Source organism: Populus euphratica, unplaced genomic scaffold, assembly GCF_000495115.2.
Source record: "Populus euphratica unplaced genomic scaffold, PopEup_1.0 scaffold239.1, whole genome shotgun sequence".
Classification (NCBI taxonomy): domain Eukaryota; kingdom Viridiplantae; phylum Streptophyta; class Magnoliopsida; order Malpighiales; family Salicaceae; genus Populus; species Populus euphratica.
In genome coordinates this window covers 152,158-175,023 of record NW_011500120.1, presented here as the reverse complement: position 1 = coordinate 175,023, position 22,866 = coordinate 152,158, and the positions used below count along the sequence as shown (strand labels likewise).

Sequence of the window (22,866 nt, the reverse complement as noted above, 5' to 3'; positions counted from 1 at the left end):
TTTATTAATTTTTTAATCTTTTAGCTTTCAAATTTTAATACAGGGAAGAGTTTCTTGTTGTCACTCAATTTTTACCTCTATTTTCAAAATATTTTTTTTTAAATTGAAGAAATGCCAAGATCCATCGAAAATATATTTTTGACATGATATGGCCAATTTATAACCTTTTTGCATATTGTTTTTGTATTGATTTTTTTTCAAAAATAAATAAAATAATTCAGAAGAAAAAGAAAATAGAAGAAAAAATTAATCAAATAATTTTTTTTGTAATTAAAAAAAAACAAGGATTGATTCATTTTTAAAATAATAATCGCAAAAGAAAAAAAATTAGCTTATAAGGAAGGACACTCTTAAAAGATCTAAAAATAAGAGAACGTTATAGAAAAATCTAAAAAATAAAGGGAACTTTAGAAGAGTCTAGAAAGTGGAAGGTTTGAGAATACTTTAATTGTTTGGATATTATTGACTTGAATTGACGTGTGTTTATAATTTGAGATAATTTTCAAGAATATTGGATTGGGTATGAATATTATGAGATTTTATTTTGAATGAATGAAATTATTGTGTTAGGGCCTTGCTAAATTTGTTGAGTATTTGATTTGATTTGTTTTAATATGATTGAATATGGACTGATTAATTTTGATTTTGTCTGTTGGCTGGGTGGATAAGATAAAATAATTGCATATAGCCATAAACTTTGAATTTGAGAATTTTTAGGTCATCTTGAAAAATCTTAAGACGAATATTATATGGAGCAATTATTTTTCTAAATTTTTTTTCTTAACAATAATAATTGATTGATCTACCCAATATGGTATAGTCTAACATTAGGCTTTGTCTTTCAGATGTTGATTTTAAAAAGAAAAATTAAATAAAAAAATGGTTTTAAAGGTAATAAAAAAAATAAAAGACAATGATGAAAAAATAATAATAATAAAACAATTGTAATAACATCATCCTTGTATTAATTGTTTCTATTAGTTCTTAACTAACTGAAGATAAAATAATCTTATATTAGATCCTATCTTTCAGAGATGATGGTTATCAAATAACAATATTAATTAATGTTTGATTGATGAATTAATTGTTTCTATTAATTATCAATTGACCTAAGATGGTAGGGCTCAATATTAGATCATGCTTTTTGGTTGTCAGTAATTGAATAATAGTACCAATTAATACACGATTTATAGGATATTAATCAATAAAATTTTCAGTCACCCTATAACTATTTTAATTTTTACAAATTCAATTCAATGTTTTTATCATTTATCAAGTAGCTCAAAATGATATGGTCCAATAATGGGCGCTATTCTTCATACGCTAACTAATGGATAATATTTATTTTTCAACTTATAATAAACCTTATCGTTTATTATTTCCAAATAACCCTGAATGATGAGGTTCAATAATGGGCCTTGTCGTTTGGACATTATTTTGTGAAAGACAATAATACCTTGAATAACATGTATTCCAATATAGGCAAACAACCAGCAATACAGTTTAATTTAAGTAAGATGTATATGGTAATATCTATCTTTTCTATTACGTAACTAGTTTTTTATCCAAAACCTTTGAAAACCAGTTAGGATTTTTAGTTACCATAAAACTAAGTGTCGACTCATTTTTTTTTTTTTACCCCTTTTACATGTTACCTCATCTTGATGTCCACATGTAGCATTTCTAACTAGAATTTCATAGATTTTTCCTCTCTTTCCCACTTCACTTTTTGTGTTTACATTCTCTTTTATGTTTTGGTTTTCCCTCCCAAATCTAGAGTTTACGTTCATTTTGTTGAAAGATATTTGAGTTTTATATTTTTTATATGCATCTAAATGAAGGTGTTGTTATTGAAATCTTAGGAGTTATATTTCAAGTATATTTTTATTATCAGTATACAAGCTAGGAACTTAAACTAATATAATTTATAAGTTTGGATATATGCTTAGCATGTATGCTAGTATTATATTTGTGTTGAAAACACGTTTGTTATAGGTTATACATACACACACAAAAAAAAAAAAAACTTCAGTGCTACAATCACAGGACTTTATCCTTATATTAAACTCTGTTTAGTTTATCTTGTGAAAAAAAATGAAAATAATAATATAAATTAATCATGAAAGAGGTTATTAGCATCTTTAAAATATAAGTTAGTATTTAACTTTCTTTTAAGTTGTTATATTCTCACATATAGATTTAATTTTATTTCTATATGCTTTAATCTATAACATTTAGGTATGTTATGATTTATTTTCATTTAATTTTAGAAAGTTGTTATTTATCAGTGTTTTGTAATTATATTTTGCCTTTTAAAATTGTTTTTCATGTTATTTGAATGGTTTAATGCATGTCATATATCTTATTGATTTATATGTATTAATAAGTGAATACTTAATTTGTTTATGATAGTATATGTTATCTTACTTATACTCTACAAGATTGATATCAAAGTTATCTAGTTGGTTTTGTTTGCATATATGTTCATGTTCATACATATAGAAAGTTAGTGCGGTAAATTGATACGGTCTAGGAATTTTCGTATAAGAAGATTGAATTTTAAGCAGAATTGTTTATAACCCCTCCATTCTTTTTTTAAAAACTTAATGAAAGTATTATTCACATTACACTATTTTTTTTATACAATATAATTTATAAGTGAAATAATGATAATAAAATAAATCTTAGTGAATAGAATAAGGCTTAACATAGTAATCTAAGAAAGGAAATGATTGTGAATTTTATCCTGTATAGTTTAAATATCTTTTATTCAAAAAACTGCTCTTTTACAAGTTTTTATTGTATTACTTGCTTATTATAGAGATAAAATATTTATTTATAAATATTATTGGTTATTGTTATTTATAGATTATATCATGTCTTTTACTCTTTCTATTCAAGATTTGATTATGTCAACTAATGCTACTTCAACAAATACTGTTTCAATAGTACTGCTTCAATCATCATCTTTTATGATGCATGGTGAAAAACTTGAAAGGGGTTGACGAGAGAGTTTATGTATAATTCATCAAGAAAAATGAGTTTAAAGCCTTTAAAAGATGAAAGAGTATAATGATGTTAACTATACCTAACTGATTGAAGATCCTAAAATATAGATTCAAGTGGAAAATAAGTCATGTAATATTCTTGGTAGCAATAGAAAATTATTATTTCTTGCTTCCTCCCATGATAAAATAAATGATAGCTGCAGTGTAATAAAGAGTGAACTGAGCTTTTACTAATTTTTATATTTTGGTACACCAAGTGAGTTATAATATAATACTTTTTAATGAAAAATCACCTATATGAGTGAGAAATATGAACGTTTATTTAAGAATTTCAATAAAGACTGAATTTTCTAAAGCAATCATGAATGCGATATTTGTTCAGGGCTAAAATAAATATACCAGCAAGAACCAAAGAAAATACCTAGGTAGAGAACTATGTGATTACTATTATCATGGTTTATACAAAAAATGAATAATTCAAGATAACACATTTACTATTTCCTCGAGTCAATCTGGTAGGATTTCATTAAGGAAGGTTCAAAGCCAAAAGTTATCTATCCTGATATAGTAATCTATCATATCAGTATCTGTCAACAAATCCTTGAGTTGTTTTCAGACTAATGAGACAATTTCCAATTAAACAAATTATGGGTGAATATAAAATTAATCTAAAAAACCCTTAGCTTTTCTAATCAAAGAAGCTTTAATTTTTCTAGATTTAATTCTTAATTTATGATGGCTAATCAAAGGTTAATAATAGTGAGAATTGGTTCTTATTAATTATTCAACCTTTTTGCTTCCAAGATTCACAATAAAAAAAAGGGTGAAAAAAAAGTCTTTAACTAAAAAGTTTTAGATTTTTCTGCACTATTTTTTACTTTATTTTTAGTGTTTTTATTCTCTTTAATACTTTATTTTTCCTTTCAAATTTAGAGCTTAGATTTATCTTGTTAAGAGATATTTAAATTTCATATTTTTTGTTTCAAAGACCTTATTTAAAAGTGTATCTAAAACAAGGTGTTATTGGAATTTTTGGAGGCATACTACAAATATTTTAGTTATATAAGTGGAGAGCAATAAAATTTTAAAAACAAAGGATTCATCATTGACAACAACAAAAATCACGTTACTTTAAAGTGTTTTAACAAGCATCCTATTTTATTTTAATTTAAACATATATGTTTTTATTATTAATATACATATTAGGACTTTGAATTATATTAATTATAAGTTTGAATATATAAAACAAACCTTTGATAAGACATTTATTGCCAATGATTTTTCATCGGCAATTAAAATACCCAAAAAAATTTGCCTAATCACCAACAAAATATTTCATTAGCTATTATTTAAGATAACAAATCATAATAATTAGGTCACTATTGAGTAAGCAAAGACAATATGTAAGTCATCTATTACGTTTAGGCATGTCATAACGCTGCTAATTATAGCAAAAGAAGGTGTGAACATGAAATCAATGCTTTAAAAAATTGAGATAAATGCCATTAATCTCATTAACCTTCACATATATAAAGAAGATAGAAAAACATGGAGTTTATATGGTAAAGGCCACTACGCTGTTAAGTAGTGTTCTACTATCTTTGATATAATCATTTACCTAGGTTTGGAGCCATACAATGTTGTTATTTGAAATAATGTTTCTTTTTGAAAAATTGAATTTTTCTTTAGTTAACCAAGCATAATAGGTTTTGTACCTGATCCTTTTTTATTACAAGGAAAAGATTATGAAATAAAATAGTTGGCCAATGAGAACTTTCATGTTGCACCCTTTTTTCCTTTGATGATTTTTTTCATCAATTGTAAGGAATGATTAAAGTAAAGTTTCGGTGAAAGGTTTGGCATGTACTATTCTATAGAATAGTGTGAATTATCTACTTACTAAGAACAAATTCATATTTGATGTAATTACAATAGATTAGGATTGTGTTTTTTTGCTTTTTATTTCACAATGTTTTATTTTGGATTTGTTCATATAATCCTAGTTTTGTTTATATGAGTATGGATTTGTTAAGAAATAAAGAGCGTGTAGTGTATCCAAGTAATTAGATCTTGTATCTTGTTATGTTGATATAATTATTGCTGTATTTTTTTTATTTTTTTTATGTTTTGTTAGATTTCTATCCATTAGATGACCAATTTAATATAATTTTTTGATATTTATAAAAGGAGGAGGAGGAGGAGAAGAAGAAGGAGGAGGTGTGAATATTAGTTGTTGGAAACAAATTAAGTCATGAATTGAAGGATTTGTTGCATAAGTCATGATTTCAATTTCTATTTGAAGTTCTTATATGTTCAACTTTTATTTCAAGGTTCTTATGCATCTAGAATCCCTTTAATCAAGTGTGCGTGTATACTTCAACGTGGCAATGCCTTCAATACACACTTGATTGATGAGATTTTTGGAACACGTGTAATGAAGTGTTAAGTGAAAATTAATTACAGCAACTCAAATTGAGATTTTGATAAGGCACGTGCACCAAGATTATCAGCACCTGTATTTTGTCCCATTTGCAAGGGCAAGAGGGCAGAACAAAAGGGGGTTAGGTAAAAACAGTAATTATTTGTACTCATCCGAGCAATATAAACATGGACTAAATCTTAAAGAAAAAAAAACAAAAGAGAGAGATTTAGTGGCCCAAACACCTTATTAAAATCTACGCGAACAAATAGATTAAGAATCTTGTCCACTCACCGGCCCGCAACCTAACCTATGAATTTTCCCGTCCACTCGAAGAGCAATGCAGCACAGATCATCATGACATAACTACAAAAACCCTTCTTTTCTTTTCAGAAACCAAATGATGCTCCTCTGAGTGGTTTGTGCTCCCTCTACTGTAATTCCCACGATCTGGGAGGTCTTAAGAAGACACTCCCACCACCCTTTTGATATTTAACACCATATATATAGCAGAAAGTGATGGCGGGCCTCTAATACTAGATTCTTCAATCTCCGGCAACCTTTCGAAAAATCAAAGAGCAACACGTTCGCTACTGGCCACAGCACCACTTTCAAATTCTCATCCCCACCACTCGATCTTTACTATATGTGTGTATTTGATAATGGGGTATATAGTTTTCGCATCTGTGATTCGAAAAGAAACTTTGAATTCTAATCACTTTTATCAAAATTCTAGCAGAGAGTTTTTATCCATGTGTACAGATTATAATTCATTAGTTATTCCAGATAAATCTGGAAAAAAAAAACCCAGAGGTTTCTTGTCCTTAGACCCGTGAGGAGCTCAGCACCCCACAATTAATTTCTATATATCCATACTCAACCGGCCAATTCGAGTGGAATTCGATATATGGCCTAGCTACCTCCAAGACAGAATCCATATAGGATTTGGTAAAATTCAGTGGCCCCATCGATCCTTGAAGCCCCTGCACAACACCAAAGCGCAACGAGAGATAATCCCAAATATTAACCACGTCTTGAGAAGAAGAAAAGAAATTAGGCATAATTCTTGTAAATCAAATCAATCATATTATAAGAAATTTTATAATTTTTTTATTCATGTGGGACCAAAGCCTCATCAATTAGAATAAATTAAGTTAAATTATACCCTAAATGACGACCTAAAGGCCATGCGACTTTTTTTTATATAAAAAAAGAAGAAGAAGAAGAAGAAGAAAAAGGGACCGGCCTCGCCTCCATGTGCATATATAAATACATGTGGTGCATTCCAGAGCTCTCTCATCTTCCTGGAAGCTTACATAGCTACAGCAACTCCAAGTAGCAAAATCATAGTTTTAGTGCCCACCTTTTAATTTATTACAACTTGCTGTCTTTTTCATCCTTCGTTACTGTTTTTTATTAGTAACATGGATACAAAAGTAATTTCCTCTGGCGTCCATTACACGAACTTGCCGGCTAGCTATGTTAGGCCGGAATCTGAGCGTCCCAGGCTGTCGGAAGTTTCAACGTGCGAAGATGTTCCGGTTATAGATTTAGGTTGTCAGGATAGGAACCAAATTGTCCAACAAGTTGGTGATGCCTGCGAGCACTATGGCTTTTTCCAGGTAAGCCAACTTTCTATAACTTCTTGCTTCACACACACACACACACACACACAACCAGCTTCATGATTAGATGCAGTAGTAATATATAGAGGTATATATAAAAAATGTTCTTCTGGTTTCCTACTGTCAGGTGATCAATCATGGAGTGTCCTTGGAAGCGGTGGAGAAAATGTTAGGAGTGGCCCATGATTTCTTCAGCTTGCCGGTTGAGGAGAAGCTGAAGCTGTACTCAGATGACCCATCAAAGACAATGAGACTTTCTACAAGTTTTAATGTGAATAAGGAAAAGGTCCACAACTGGAGGGATTATCTTAGACTCCATTGCTACCCTCTCGACAAATATGTGCCTGAGTGGCCTTCTAATCCTCCTCCTTTCAAGTGAGTACTCCTCCTCCTCCTCCTCCTCCCTCCTCTCTTTCTCAACATACTAACACACAGTAGAGTAGATCCACATACATGGAGAGCTATGCTTCAGACACCCTAGGTGCATGCACTAGAAGTGCCTGGATTAATCTGCCACGTCCCTTTCTGTAATAATATTTGTTATTTCTTTTTCATTGTTTGCATTTACTAGCGAAAATGTAACTAGAAAAATCTTCCTTGAACAAGTAATTCAAAAATAACAGTATTCCATCTTTGTAACTAGTTTATATATATAAAACATTTCGGATACCCATCTTAAAAAAAAATTATAATGAATTAATATATATATATATATATATATATATATATATGATTGATTGATTGAAAATGGCTATCGTTCAGATATCATATCTTATTCTATAGAAACATTCTAAAGAATTTTTTAAAAAACTTAATAGTTGTAAAATCAAAGGAATTATATGGTTAAGGTATATTAATATTAATTTTGAATACTATCTATCATTTAAAATATTTTATTTGTATGAAGATTTTAAAATTTCTCTTTATCTTGAAATAAAAAAAAAACCTAGAAAGAAACATATGGTTAGGGTTTAAACTTAGTTAGACTTTTCTTAATGATATCCCCACTTGTAATTAAAAATAAAAAAAAATTCCACCTTCTTCTAATCAATGAACCCATCTAGGTATGGTTGCATAGAAGTTTATGTGCAATTTAATTAAAAAATCATTGAGAGTTTAGTAGTAATTATTTATTAAAATATTTTTTACTTCAAATTATATTGTTAATCGAAACGATTTAAAATATTAAAAATTTTAAATTAAAAAAAAAAACATGATGAAATTCAGTACCAAACAAGCCTAGGAAACTCTAGGTTGCATAGAGGATGCACTCATTCCAAGTATAAAACTCATGTTCCAGGAGTTGGATTAAATTAAGATCTTATCAAAGACATCTTTTCAAGGGGGTGTCGATGCTTTTACTGTAGAAATCTTTCGGAATTCACGATAAAGATACGAACAGAACCCATTAAAATCCAAAACAAAAGGCATTGTGTCTCACATCGTACTATATATGGATAGATCCTAGTCCTACTGGCCTAGAAAACCCACCTTCCCTCCCTTACAGAGGCAGGGAGTGTGTTGGTTTTGGTCAGGTTAACTCTAACCAGGAAAAGTCAACCCTCCCCCTCGCTATGTCATCACTACCAATAATCTTCTTGTCGCCCCCCCAAAAAAAAATAAAAAAAAATTCTGTGGTCCTGGGGAGGAAGTCAAGTCGATGGGCACGTGAGCACATGCAGCTCGAAAGAGGAGGATTCAGTGGATCTGTAGCCGTACTTTTCTACATCTCTTGCTAGCGAACTTGGCCTTCTGCTCATGAAATCTGGGTTTTTTCACTCACACTTATAGAGTATAGTTTTTGCATTAGCCATTGAAAATTACTATTACACGCTATTGTTCAACATATTAAATTTAAAACCCTATTATTTTACTTCTTACTTGGTTTGAATTTGTAATTAAACCGTGTTTTTGGAAAAAGAAAAGAAAATTTGCTGCCTCGGGAGTGCCTCTTTGCCGTGTCCTGCTGGGTCATGACAGAGTACTGACAAAAAGTTTAACAATTTAATAAGCGCACTCTTGCTAAAACATATGCAGTGGTTAGTTCTAATCAATTGTACGTAATATATTAATTTGTTTATAATTTATTATTTTAAATATTTGAAGATATTACTACATGAAATAATGCTCTTTTAATAAATATAATTGATTCTTATTTATGCCTTAACAAGGATATAATCTAATAAACATATATTCATATTAGGTGTCGTAAAATCATTCATTGGCTCTTACCCCCAAGCAATATTATACAGAACTCAGGAAAGGTCTCTGCCGTTGAGACCAGCATCCTTAACTTATTAGGAGACTCGGTTGACTCCTGTAGCTGTAGTAATTAATCACACTATAATTATTAGTTTTTTGTTTTTGTTGAATAATTATTAGTTAATTGGTGCAATAAACACACCGTTCCTCGGCAGAGCATCTCTATGACGCAATAAAATTACACCATATTTTAAGAAAAATAGGTATTCTTTTCTTGATGGGAAGAATCAATAATTAAAATCTCTCTTTGATAGTGGATATTGTTAATTCTATTGGTTCGATAAATTGTCTTGAATTTCTGGCTTTATTTAATGGTGATTTTCGCTCTTTTTTTGTTGTCGTAGAGTTTACTTTACTTTTTTCATATCATTACGTGGCTCTTTTTTTTTTATATTTTGTCAATTAATTGTTTGATGTGCCAAAAATCAAATAAAAATAAAATAATCTCCTTCAATTATGTTTAGTTGCATGTATAAAATAGATTGCAATCTAATTGGATACACACCAACATGCCATGTGCAAAACTTACACGACATTAATCAATAATAGGATAATAGGATTCTAGTGGCATATGGAGTGTTTAATTAGCCCATCTTTTGCCATGTGCAAAACTTACACGACATTAATGAAGATAGAAAAAATTGTATCAAAAAATATTCAATTAAAACCACAACAATATATATATATATATATATATATTTAGCACATACACATGATATATAGGACCAGCAATTATTTAAAATCAAAACAGTATTATCAAAAAATATTCAATTAAAACCACAAAGCCTAACGACCCTTCGCGTACATTATAATTATAATTATAATTAATTGATTCGATGTTCTTAGTTTTCTTCAATATAAAAACTTAAGAAACGTAGAGGATATTCAATTAGAGGGAGAAGAATTAATGCTATCGTCACCAACACCTACCCGTCTGCATGATATGTAGAATAATTCGCTCTTAGGTCCCCTACCATAGTCTCCTGCGCCCTCCTGTCACTATTGTATTTAAATCGTGGGCGCTGATGCCGGCATGCTTTAGACTCCGAAGACTTTCTGTCTTCTAGGCAACTTGGTAACTTGGCATGGTAGATCCAAAAGTTAGCGTGGTTCGATACGCTCCTTGGATTACGTGAAGGTTTTGTTTTTTGTTTTATCCTATTTTTTTATTAAAATTTATATTCTTTTATGTTTAAAATAAATTTTAAAATAAAAATATTATTTTAATATACTTTTATATAAATATAACAACTTTAAAAAATAATATCAAAACCATATGAATCACTCGTGATTGTGGTCACTCGCGATAAAAAGAATTGTCTAGAAAAGCAATTTTAATTGTTATTATTTTAATAAAAAATAATTTTTTTATATGTTTTGGATTTTTTAATATGTTAATTTTAAAAATATTTTTTTAAAAAATAAAAAATACTATTTTAATATATTCTTTAAATTGCAATCCATGTAAAGGAGACTTTAAAATATGATGGTGGGCAATTATTTTATAATCCAACGGTCATGACTCTACTATTGATGCACCGGATGAGATCGATGAGATCACATCCATCGACACTTTTTTGTTAAAAAAACATCTCGTACACGTAAAATAAGGTTGTCTTAGCTAGGTGGAATATGATGTCATGTCCTCAAGTTGTCGTGACGTCACAGAACTGATCGATCATGTGATCCATCTATGATTGAGTGGTCCTGTGATGAGGTATAGGAATCTCTTCTCACTGAATCATTCCCTAGTCCTTGGATTTTGACACTTTATAAAATAGTCCTTCATGCTTGAAGACTCTCGTGCTTAGAGTCCTTCTACTCTTTGTGACCATCATTGTCTTGCTAAGACGTTTAGGTATGTCTACCCTAATAAAGGCTGACAAGAGTCAAATGACTAAGTTATAGATTTGAAAACGAAGAGGGACTAAGCTGTAAAGAGTTAAGAAAACCTATGATTAAAGCATGATTTATTCAAATCTATTACAGTTTAATGGGGTAGGGCAGTTTGCAAAAGTCGCAGTTATTAGTTTGCCCTCTTCTAGAAAGATGATGCTGGCACATGGCATGGTCCGTGCTCGAGCTGTCTCTTTTAGGGCTTAAAGGCTGTTTGTATTTTTTTTTTCCTAGAAAGTAGCTTTATAAAAATTATTTTTTTATATTATTTTTGTGTTTGTTTTTTAATAGAGAAATTGATCAATAAAAAATAGTTTTTAGTTAAAAAAATTAAGTTGGTTTTTAGAAAAATATTTTTAAAAAAAATTTAGATGGAAAATATTTTTTGAAAATTGTGAAAAATTTAAAAATATCATATTATTCGATAATTATATCTAATTTGATCTTCAAATTTTTAATTGCTATATATATATATATATATTGTTTTGGATATATATTGTTTTGATTTTATCTTTAAAAATTTAATTTTTATATTAACTTTTATCCTTATTTTTATAATTGTTATTTGTTTTTTTTATCATTTTTTTATTGAAATTTGTTATCTAATAAATTTGATGCTCATTCTTTTGATTGCTATTTATTTTATTTCAAATAATTTATTAAATATTAATTATTATTATTTTAAATTTTTTATCTTTTATTTTTTTAATTTTTTAGCTTTAATCCTTATTATTTTGATTATTATTTATTTTATTTGAGATAATATATGAATTTATATTTTTTTAATTTTATTCTTATTCAACATTTTAATTTGCAAGATTTTTTTCTTATTATTTTAATTTGAGAAAAATAAAATATTAATAAGTTATTTTCCAACTCATTTTTCATGACATAACTAAACACTAGAAATTATTTTTTAATTTATTTTCTATTATACTATTAAACATTAAAAAATAATTTACTTTTCTAAAAAAAATTATTTTCTACCAAATAAACAATTTTTAATTAAATCTAGAATCAGCAGAGTACACTTATGAGATTAAATCTAAAATCAGCAGGGTACATGGATGAAATAAATAATAGTAAAATCTAGAATCAATTCACAGAGGCTATAGACTTCCCCGAATATTTTAATTTTTAATCGACAAATCATAGAAACAACTTGCACGAAAATGTCAAAAAGTAAGGAAGTAGGTTGAGCTTGAAGATTGTCCAAGAGAACGAGATAACCATATCGTTTCACAGTCCAATAGCATTGATGCCATTTGGATAGGGCCAGTATAGCGCCAATAGCATTGATGCCATTTGGATAGGGCACTCAGCAGCGAGTCATGTCTCCTCCTTCTGCTGTATAATTAATAGACTTTTCTTTGCTTCTTTGAACAAATATATAATTAATAAGAATTGGGTGGTGGATGATTCTGAACGCAAACTCGGTTTCATCGTTTTTTGGGAGACGCGATGACAATTATTGTAGGAACATGTCGGGGCAGCTGAGGTTGCATCTTGATGTATTCCTGCATCTGGGGCTAAAAGTCTTGCCTGCATCAAGACTTTCTTCCATTTTTTAAATGAGAATCTTCTCGTATTCTCATTAGATAACTCGGAGGCAATGACAAAGAGATGACTCAGCTCTCACGCCGAATCCACTAGCTGTATAATCATCTTTCATGTAGTCGATTCATTCCTTGAGCTTAGTTCTGGAAACAAATTTCAAAATCCCCCGTGTACTCTCATGCATCTTTCCGAACAACAGAGAAACCGAAAATTTTAAATTATGGCACAGGTATCTTCAGATGTCACTGAGACTGTACAGCTAAGATCTAATGATGTGGCATGTGTTGTATCCATAGGGAAATTGTAAGGAGTTACTGTATACAAGTTCGAGAACTTGGGTTTAGAATACAAGAACTGATATCAGAGAGCTTAGGCCTCGAAAAGGATCACATAAAAAATGTTTTGGGTGAACAAGGACAGCATATGGCTGTAAACTTTTACCCTCCATGTCCAGAGCCAGAGTTGACTTACGGATTGCCAGCACATACAGACCCCAATGCCCTAACAATTTTACTTCAAGAATTATCAGCGGCAGGCCTTCAAGTCCTCCTCAAAGATGGAAAGTGGGTTGCAGTTAATCCTCATCCGGATGCGTTTGTCATCAACATTGGTGACCAGTTACAGGTAAACCTGCGTTTCCTTTGGTTTTTTGTTTTCCTTTTACCAAGGAGAACGGAAAACGAGTGCCGTTGAGCTGCAAGGCTCAATGCAACGAACATTTTCATGTTCTTGTTTTCTGTCAGACACATGCTAACAACTTAAGGGTCTTCTTACGACCATGAATGATTTGCAGGCACTAAGCAATGGAAGATATAAGAGTGTGTGGCACCGAGCCATTACCAATACCGACAAGGCAAGAATGTCAGTTGCTTCCTTCCTCTGTCCGTGTGATAACGCATTGATCACCCCACCTAAAGCTCTCACCGATGATGGAACCGGAGCCATATACAGGGATTTCACGTATGCTGAATATTACAAGAAGTTTTGGAGCAGGAACTTGGATCAAGAACATTGTTTGGAACTTTTCAAGAACTAATTAATAGCAGTACATTTATTAATAAGTGATGCCCGTATATCACCTTACTATTGTTGCAATTTGCTAGTAAATCTAGGCGTGGAGAAGGCAGTTATTGTTGTTGTTTTTTTTTTCCTGAAATCCTGGGCTGACACCTCGCCCAAATCAGCCTTAAATTCTTGTTCAGTTTGTGAAATGATGGCAGCAGCAGGCTAGTTTCTAGCATACCCAGTGTTTTGTTCCAAGCATCAGGGTGTTGCTGCGAGTTATAGGGAAGATTATTTGTTACTGTCTCAGATGATGTTAGACATTCGAATTTGTTACAGCCGGTGTTCAATTGCTGGTGCCTCCTACCTCCTGTTGATTTCGAACTTTGATTCATGTACTATTAATAGATGTTCATTGGTAATCGTTGTTGTAATCGGACAGAGACTTATGCAATTTATTTTATGCTACCATTGCTTAGAATGTTAGCATAAAATAAATCTCAACAACAGTTTTATAACATCATTACCAGCATCACAGCCCCACTCAGGTTCAATCCTAGGTGCTTTCTTGGGACAATATTCCATTCAAAGGCTTATCAAAAGTCATCCAGCCTCCAGCTTCAGTTCCTGGGCCATGGTGGTCTGCTATAATTTTAGGCCGAGTAATTGGCTCAGGCCTAGACGCAACCATTATAAGGCAACTATTAACAATTCAGAGGATGATAAAATGCTATTCACCTCCGACTCTTATGTCTAACTCAATGGTCTCCCCCTATTAAGATTCAGATCTGGGAATAAATAGTCAGTTCATCATTGTTATCATTATGATTACGCCATAGCTTACAAACTTTTTCCTATCTACCAAAAGAGCAAAGAAGCATAGTTTATTTCAGCCCAACCCATTGACATACAAGTCAATGAAGAAGGCCAATCCTCAACTCACTAAGCCTTTTGATTTCCTTTTTTTTTTTGTCCATTTTAATGTCTCATTTTCTTTGTGTATTTTTTTAATACTATGATTAATAACTTGCAAAAAATTTATAATATTTCAATCATTAGATGCTCATTATTAATTATGATTTAGATCAGCATATTTAAATTCAAATGATCTATCTTATTGCTGATTATTAACTACTCAATGCTAAGACAACTAAACACCGTCAATTAATAATAAAAAAATGCTAAGACAACCAAACATCGTCAATTGATAAAAAAAATGAGATAAAAGATTGGTGGTACATGTATTGTCTCGTATTCGCCTCATGATCCAAGTAAAGACCTGTCTTCTTCTCCAGTGTGTAAACCCTTAAAATGAATTTTTATATATATAAAAAAAAAAGATAAAAGGTGAGGGTTAAATGCATGGAAAAAATCAAATAAATTAAATTGCTAAAGTATAATTAAAAAGAACGAGACTATAAATACCCCATTCTCTCCTCCATATAGCCAATTACATTAAGACATTAAGATTTTCTTCCACCAAAATTGTTAAGGCTATATAAATTGTAGATACTAAGTGCAGAAAACATCATTTGGTAAAGGAATTGACAAGGAAACAAGTGAAGAAATTGTGTGGGAAAAAAGAAGGGAAGGAATTAAAAATCTTCAATCAAATTAGAGTTGAAATCCAAAATTTCTCTGGGTAAGGAGCTCTAAACCTAATTATGAAAACTAATTCAAATTCAATTAGGAATTGTGCATCAATTTTAAAATTTTAAAATTAGAGTTCTTGAGTGAAATTTTGGAGAATTGCAAAAAAATGTTGAAATTATAAATGATGTTGTGAGAGAAATCTTAATGACTAGATTTCTAATCATAGGGATGGTTATAGCATAATAATAAATGTGTTAATACTTAGAATTCTAACCATGGGATGTATATAGCATGATAATAAATGTGTAAAGGTTGGTGATTAAGGTTAGTTGCATCTAAAAAATATTTGTTACTATCTACGGTATTTTTGAAAGAAGTTTTTTGTAGTTGTTGCTCTAAATTTGATTTTTGAAATGTGGAAAATTAAAAAAAAAAAAAGAAGATTATTTAACTTTTAGTGACCATAAATGTTGTTAAAAATATTCTGCATGATAATAAATGTGTAAAGGTTGGTGATTAAGGTTAGTTGCATCTAAAAAATATTTGTTACTATATATCTACGGTATTTTTGAAAGAAGTTTTCTGGAGGCTTACATGGTCGTTAACTTCAGGGCCCGTGGGATTAGTCGTGGTGCGCGCAAGCTGACCCGAACACCCACGTTAATTTAAAAAAGAAATATATGCTGATCTATTATCCGCTTCAAGCATCGCAAAAAGATAATAACAAATCGGGATTGTAATAATTAATTAATTAATTAATGTCTTCTAATTGTGCGTCATGATGTGTACAGGTTGAAGGTAATGCTCTGCGAGAAATCTTAATGATTAGCATTAAGATAAAGGTAAAAATTGAAAAGCGTTTTCGGTGACAGAAAAAAGTGTAAAAAGATTTGTTGTGGCCATGGGATAATCACAGGCACCACAAGTTTCGTCGTTAAATCAAAGCACAATACCTTGTATTTTCCGTTTTGACAAAAGATAAGCGTCGTTAAAAGATCTTTTTTAAAACAAAAACCACCCTAAAGATAAGGATAATCATGTTTATAGCTCAACAAAATTCAGCAACAAATTCGGATTGTAATAATTAATTAATTAATGAGAACATATATATATATATATATATATATATATATATATATATATATATATATATATATATAGCGAAGCCCTCAGCTTTTGTCATTGAAGATCACAGCCCTACTCTCGTTTTGCACAATGCAAAACGGCCCTCCTCGCTTTCCTCCTGGATACAAATTCCTCCCCACTGATGAAGAATTGATCGGTTTTTATCTAGACAGGAAAGTCAATGGTGGAGGTTTGCCTGACGAAGCTGCTAGCTTGATAAAGGACTACAATATTTATGGCGAAGAAGAACCCTGGGAGATCTTCAACAGGTTTGAAGGTCACAAGTCAGGTGATAATGGTCTCTACTTTTTTACAACACTAAGTAAGAAAACGGTCAATTGTACCAGAAACAAGAACAGAAAGGTTGGTAAGAATGGCGGCACATGGCATGGTGACGGCGGAGAAGAAGTGAGTACTAGGGAAGGAGCTGTTATAGGAATGAAAAACAGATTCCGTTATAAGAACAAGCGACAACCGAACCATGATGGTTGGATAATGCTGCAGTATAGTTCAGAATTGATTTCTGAAAATATTGTGATCTCTCAACTCAAGACAAAGGAATCGAAGAAAAGGAAGACGATGGACCTTTCAGAAATTGTTGGAGTTGCTGAAGATGATGATATAATCCAGATTAGCCAAAGATTTAAATATCTTCCAGTAATCAACTCAGAACCTACAGGGTCACAAGATCAACAACCCCACCAGATTATCCAGAATCAGGAGACGTGGCTTGAGGCAGCACCGGCTCCAGTTCAGAACATGGAGCCTGAGTTATCGGCAACCGTCAACCGGGGAGCTAAACCGTCACAAGATCAAGAACTGCTGCAGAGTGCTGAAAATGTGGATACGTGGCTTAAGGCGGGTGTTGATTCATGGGAGGATGATGCGGGTTGCGCCACTGAAGATTCTTTCACCAACATTGATCCTGCATTGCAAGTGGAGCCTGGCCAAGTAAACTTCACTGGAGAACCAACTATTACTGAAAATCTGGAGACAGAGATTGAGGCAGGAATTGCTCGAAAAGAGGATGGTGTTGTAGAAGCTGAAGATATTTTTCATGATTTGACAGATATTGTCAGCAATGAACTTGCCTTTCAAGTGGGGCCTGATCAGCAATTAGACTTCATTCAAGAAACAACTATTAGCGAAAATCAACAGGTGGCGCTTGCAAGTTTCAATAATGATCACGTGAAAGAAACTATTTCAGATAAGCTGCACGATATTGAGATGGCGGATTACTTGGAAGCTATCTTCAATGGCTATCATATAAGCCAGATCATTCAGGATCTCGACCATTTTATGCCGAGTCTCGACCACAATCCAGCTGAAGAATCAGGAGACGGGGCTTGAAGTTTTCCCTACTGAAGATTCGTTCGAGTATGATCACGTTGACTTAGGGAGCTTATGGTCACAAAGACTGGACATATGTCTCGGTGCAATGCTCGTTTCATGTGTTCTTTGTTTTTGTTTTGGTAGGGCTATAAACACGAAATTTCTAATGTCTAGCACTGCATTTTGGGTTTAGCTTAGTTTGCAATTTGTAATTACAAACACTTGATTTTATCAATAAAATATAATATTTTCTTTTTATTGTATAGTACGTTTTTCCTTTGTTGCAGCTATGTTTACGTTTATGAAGGCGCTCCTGCTAAATTGGCCCTTTCAGTTTCTTTCAAACTTTGTTTGAAAACTTAGATGGAATTTATCAGCTTCACATCTCTCAATATATATATATATATATAAACAAACAATAAGATCATTGATTGAACTTGATTGGAGAATTTAAGATTTCAACAAGAGGAAGCGTTGGGTGGCCGTTTTTCTCAGCTAACAAGTCATCAATTTTCTGCAGAATGTCAGAGGGGTGAGAGCAACAGTAACTGATATTTTCTTTCATTTTTCTCTATTATTACAGGGCATCTATAGTCCCTTTTATACATTCAAGCCTTCGCGAAAATAAATCATAGGCTAATTTATTATCATACAAACAAATGAATTAGCTACCAGAAGCCTGGAAGAATGAGTAAACACTTACATTGGCAATAATTTTATCTCTGCTGCCTCGTTCGGAAGCTTCTGTCGCCGATATCTGGTAGCAGATACCAGGTTCTTTGACGATGTCCATGATTATGCTTATGGCATCTGCACTGCTCATTACATCCCAAAGGTCATCGCATGTCATCACCTGGAAATTAAACACGCTGCTTTCATTTACATCCAATGGAACATCAGAAGATGCTTTCATTTGTAATCATTTTGACAATGATAACAATTAACAACGGTTCAGCGCCTCTCCAGTTCTTTTTTTAAAAAAACAATTAACAACGGTTCAGCGCCTCTCCATTTCTTTTTTTTTTTAAATAATAATTGAGTGTATTAATTAAAAGGTAGTCATTTAGAAGATGATCCCTGCAAATGAGGTTGTTATCAGTGCAGCTAAAATTAGGTTTATTACGCTTTAGCCAAGTCGATAGCATATGATAGAATAGAACATGGAATTCCAATTTGGATGCATTATGTTAAAAACCATATGATTTCTCATGAGCCAAACACTCCATGCTATGCCGAAGGAAAGAAGATTCCAAAACCGAGTCCGAGATCTACCTTTTACTAAAGAAGGCCACTGATAAATTAATAAAACTCAAAGTTTTGAGGGATACACCAGCATACTCCCCACCATTGTAAGAATTTTTCCCATGATTGCCAAGCACTAGAACAATGGAAAAATAAATGAATCGAAGTCTCCCGCTCTACTGCACAAAATGGACATCTAGACTGTTTTACTTGCAATAACTGATGTTTGAGTAGAAAATCACATGTAGAAAGTTGTTTTTAGAACGCCAGCCACATAAATATCTGGATTTAAACCATACATTATATTTAAATTGGCTGGACCCTCCAATAACATTCATTTATAATCATTAATCATCTTACTTTAATTTATAATTAAGAGTTCTTATATGACACAATAGGTTTTCTAATAAAATAGCTCAGATATAAATTATAATTCTAAATAAAATAAAATAAATAAATAAATTTATTGTTAATTTCACAATTAGTTGATTTATATTTGAAAATCAAATATAATATTTAACAACTTATAATGATCCTCAAATATTAGGAAAGATATACGTGGTTTGACTTAATCTTTCAATGACTAATTTTTTAGTGTAATTATTATTTCTGTATTAACAATATTTCAATTTAAACATTATAACATGGAGTCTGCCTACACTTTCAAATCATATTTGTTCTAAACACCATAGTTACTTATTCTTTGAATAAAATTTAAATTTTTTTCAAATCCCATTTCACCTTGCGTAAGATTTTACAATCAATACTATTTGAAAACAAATGAAACATTTCTTATAATTCATCTAGTATGATGAATTATTTTCTTACTACTTAAATACTTTCAAATAATCATACTATGCTCAATCTCTACTTGTTTGTTACATGTAATTAGGACAACATATAGTATAATCATAATATAATATTCTTTGTATAAGATAACTTAGTAATATTAAGTTTAAGAATCATTTACACAACTATTATATAAACATTTTCATACACACAAGTGATATCTTCATATAAAATTCTCATGCGGGTCAATTTAATATATATTTCATCTGACAATCACCTATATATTAGTTTTAATTGTTCCTCATATCCCAACTTATAAAAATAACTACTTTCTTTCATATCTCAACAACTCTAATTAATGTCCAATCTTCATAAAGCATTGACCATGAACATTTATGAATAATGCTCTGAAACAATAACATTCTCATAATTATAATGATTTTATAGTTTTCTTTGCAAATAATTTTTATCCTAATAATTTTATCTTTACTCTAGATTTATTAATCAAATATTATATTTATAAATAAAATAATTGATGACTATTAAATATAAATAATTTTTTATTAAATATATTTTCATGAACAAAATCAATAATTGGTTCTTTAATGAATTTTATGAAAGGGACATTTTTAAGCCTCTATGTTATAACTTAATAATCAACAACAACAATTTATGATATGTTGGCCCTAAAATTGAACTTACAATAGCAAAGAGAGTCGAGACATACAAAACTATAATTTATACACTTTTTTTTCATTTATACACGCAGGAGTTGTTTCATTATATAATTCGATGGATAAATGATGTAGGAATCTTGAAATAATAGATAATTACACAATTAAATCTGGATATATAACCATTGACATGATAATATTTTCAGGTGTGTCTTTGACCATTTTATTATTGTTGAAAGGTCTAGTATCTAAAAAAATTAAAGTATTTCTTTGGCAATTGATATTTGACATCTTATCTACTAGGGAGTTATTAGCCTATATGCATCATATCTCATTAATAAACGACTTGTTCATTTTGTAATTATAAAACAAAATTTTAATATAATTTGTTTATACGTCGTTTAAAGCCATGAAAATCATGGAGTAGATTTATAAATTGGCTTAGGATTCAATGGTGTATGCCAAATTCAATTCATCATGTCTTGCTGTAATAAGATCATTTAGAGATAGGAAGTTTTCAATGACGAGCAATTTTATCATTGCATTATGGAATTCTTTAATTAGGTGATTTGGGTGACTATAAATAACATGGTTTTTAAGACAAGGATACAGAATGAAATGATCATTTTCATCTTATACTTTAGATATTGGTGTTTTAGTTAGGGTTTGCAAACAAAAAATTTCTTTATACATGTTTGGATCTATACAAAGGCCTCGAAAGCATCTTATAATGGACAATCCAGATTTTTAAAAGTCATTATTTTAGTTTTTTAGTTTGGCATAAAGCTTTCCTTTCTTTCATTTCATCTTCTCTAAGTCTATATATACAAAATAACTCTTTTTTTTTTTCTAGTTAGCTAAGTTTTTTTTATACTAGCTTTTATATAAAGTCTTGATTACTTAAAAAAAAAAAAACTCACCTTTGCTTTGCTAATGAATTTATGATTTTTATTATTAGTAGTGCAAGTGCTATTTCTTATATGGTTTAAATATTTGATTAGTGTCACTTATTAACTGGTCTTATATTTAATCCTTCAAGATGAGAATTTTTTTTTGTATAAGACTTTGTTTTTATAGTTGGAAAGCGTTTTTGTAAAAAATTATATATTTTTTTGTTTTCATTATTTTTTTTATATTTTTAGATTATTTTGATCTATTGATGTCAAAAATAAAATTTAAAAAATACAAATATTATTTCAATATATTTTCAATTGAAAAACACTTTAAAAAGGAACTACTAGCATAATGTCAAATAAGCTCTAACAATAAAAGAAGTGGTACAATTTCATATAATTCTAGGTTTAAAATGGGAAAATTACCCGTCAAGCACTTAGAGGTCCCTCTAATAACAGGAAAACTCATAATACATATAATCCCTCTAATAACAGGAAAGCTCATAATACATAATTACATGTTGTTCTTGGATAAATGTTTTGATGAAAACTTTTGGAAATACAAATACAAGACAAGGCTTAATCTCTATTGACACAATTTTGAGCATATAAAATTAAACAAGCATATATGTATAAAAATATGATTTCATTAAATATATGACTGGGTACAATCTTTATCTAAAATCACCTAATTTTTTTTTTGAATTTGATATATGGTGACTTAATTTACTTTTATGAAATCAAGACAAGATTTGTGTTTTATGAGAACATGAATTCAGGTGTGTGTTATGAAGTGAGATTTGATACTTTGAAGAATATATTTGATTTGTCTTCAAAGTATTGTTAAAGAACTTTTATGAGATATTTAGGCTTGATCCAATGTAGTTTCATTCTTTATAGACTTTAAGCATAGATGAAGAAGATTTGAGAGCTTTTAAGAGAGTTTCTTTTTTAAAATACTTGTCTTGAAGAAAATTCTGTATCTCCAAAAATTCTTCTTCCTTTATTGTCTAGGATAAAACCCTCTATTTATAAATATTTATAAGAGCTCTTGGATCATTTTTCAATGTCACATAATATTATTTTATTAGTTGATTTTTATTTATAAAACTTTATATTTATAATAAAATATCTTAAATATCTCATCTCATGTGTCAACTTTTTATTGGCCAAGAAATATATGAAAGTCTATTTATTTCTCATGTCATTCATTTTAATTTAATTTTATCCTTTCATGTAAAAATAAAATAAAAATGACATATGGTAAAATTTAATTGATAAATTTTTATTTATTTATACAAATACCTAGGTGCTCCTAACCCTAAATGATATTAAAAAAAAAAACCACAACAAATGGATTGAAAAACTCTTAGCTAGATAGAAAAATTAAAAAATTATTCTACCTTCATTTAATTTAATTTAATTTAGTAATAACAAATAATCCTTGTT

The 22,866-nt window shown here is 30.3% G+C and overlaps 2 protein-coding genes across 2 annotated transcripts; both read left to right on the top strand.

Annotated features, from left to right (window-relative positions):
- The first annotated feature begins 6,685 nt into the window (after positions 1–6,685).
- DMR6 (2-oxoglutarate (2OG) and Fe(II)-dependent oxygenase superfamily protein) lies at positions 6,686–14,250 on the top strand. The gene is made up of 4 exons (XM_011004986.1): positions 6,686–7,049; positions 7,180–7,427; positions 13,064–13,391; positions 13,561–14,250. The coding sequence occupies exons 1-4, from the start codon at positions 6,852–6,854 to the stop codon at positions 13,801–13,803; spliced, it is 1,017 nt and encodes a 338-aa protein (XP_011003288.1). The 5' UTR covers positions 6,686–6,851; the 3' UTR covers positions 13,804–14,250.
- Positions 14,251–16,577: 2,327 nt separating this feature from the next.
- Positions 16,578–17,837, top strand: LOC105110101 (NAC domain-containing protein 4-like). Its single transcript, XM_011005028.1, has one exon. The coding sequence runs from the start codon at positions 16,578–16,580 to the stop codon at positions 17,835–17,837; it is 1,260 nt and encodes a 419-aa protein (XP_011003330.1).
- The last annotated feature ends 5,029 nt before the right edge of the window (positions 17,838–22,866 follow it).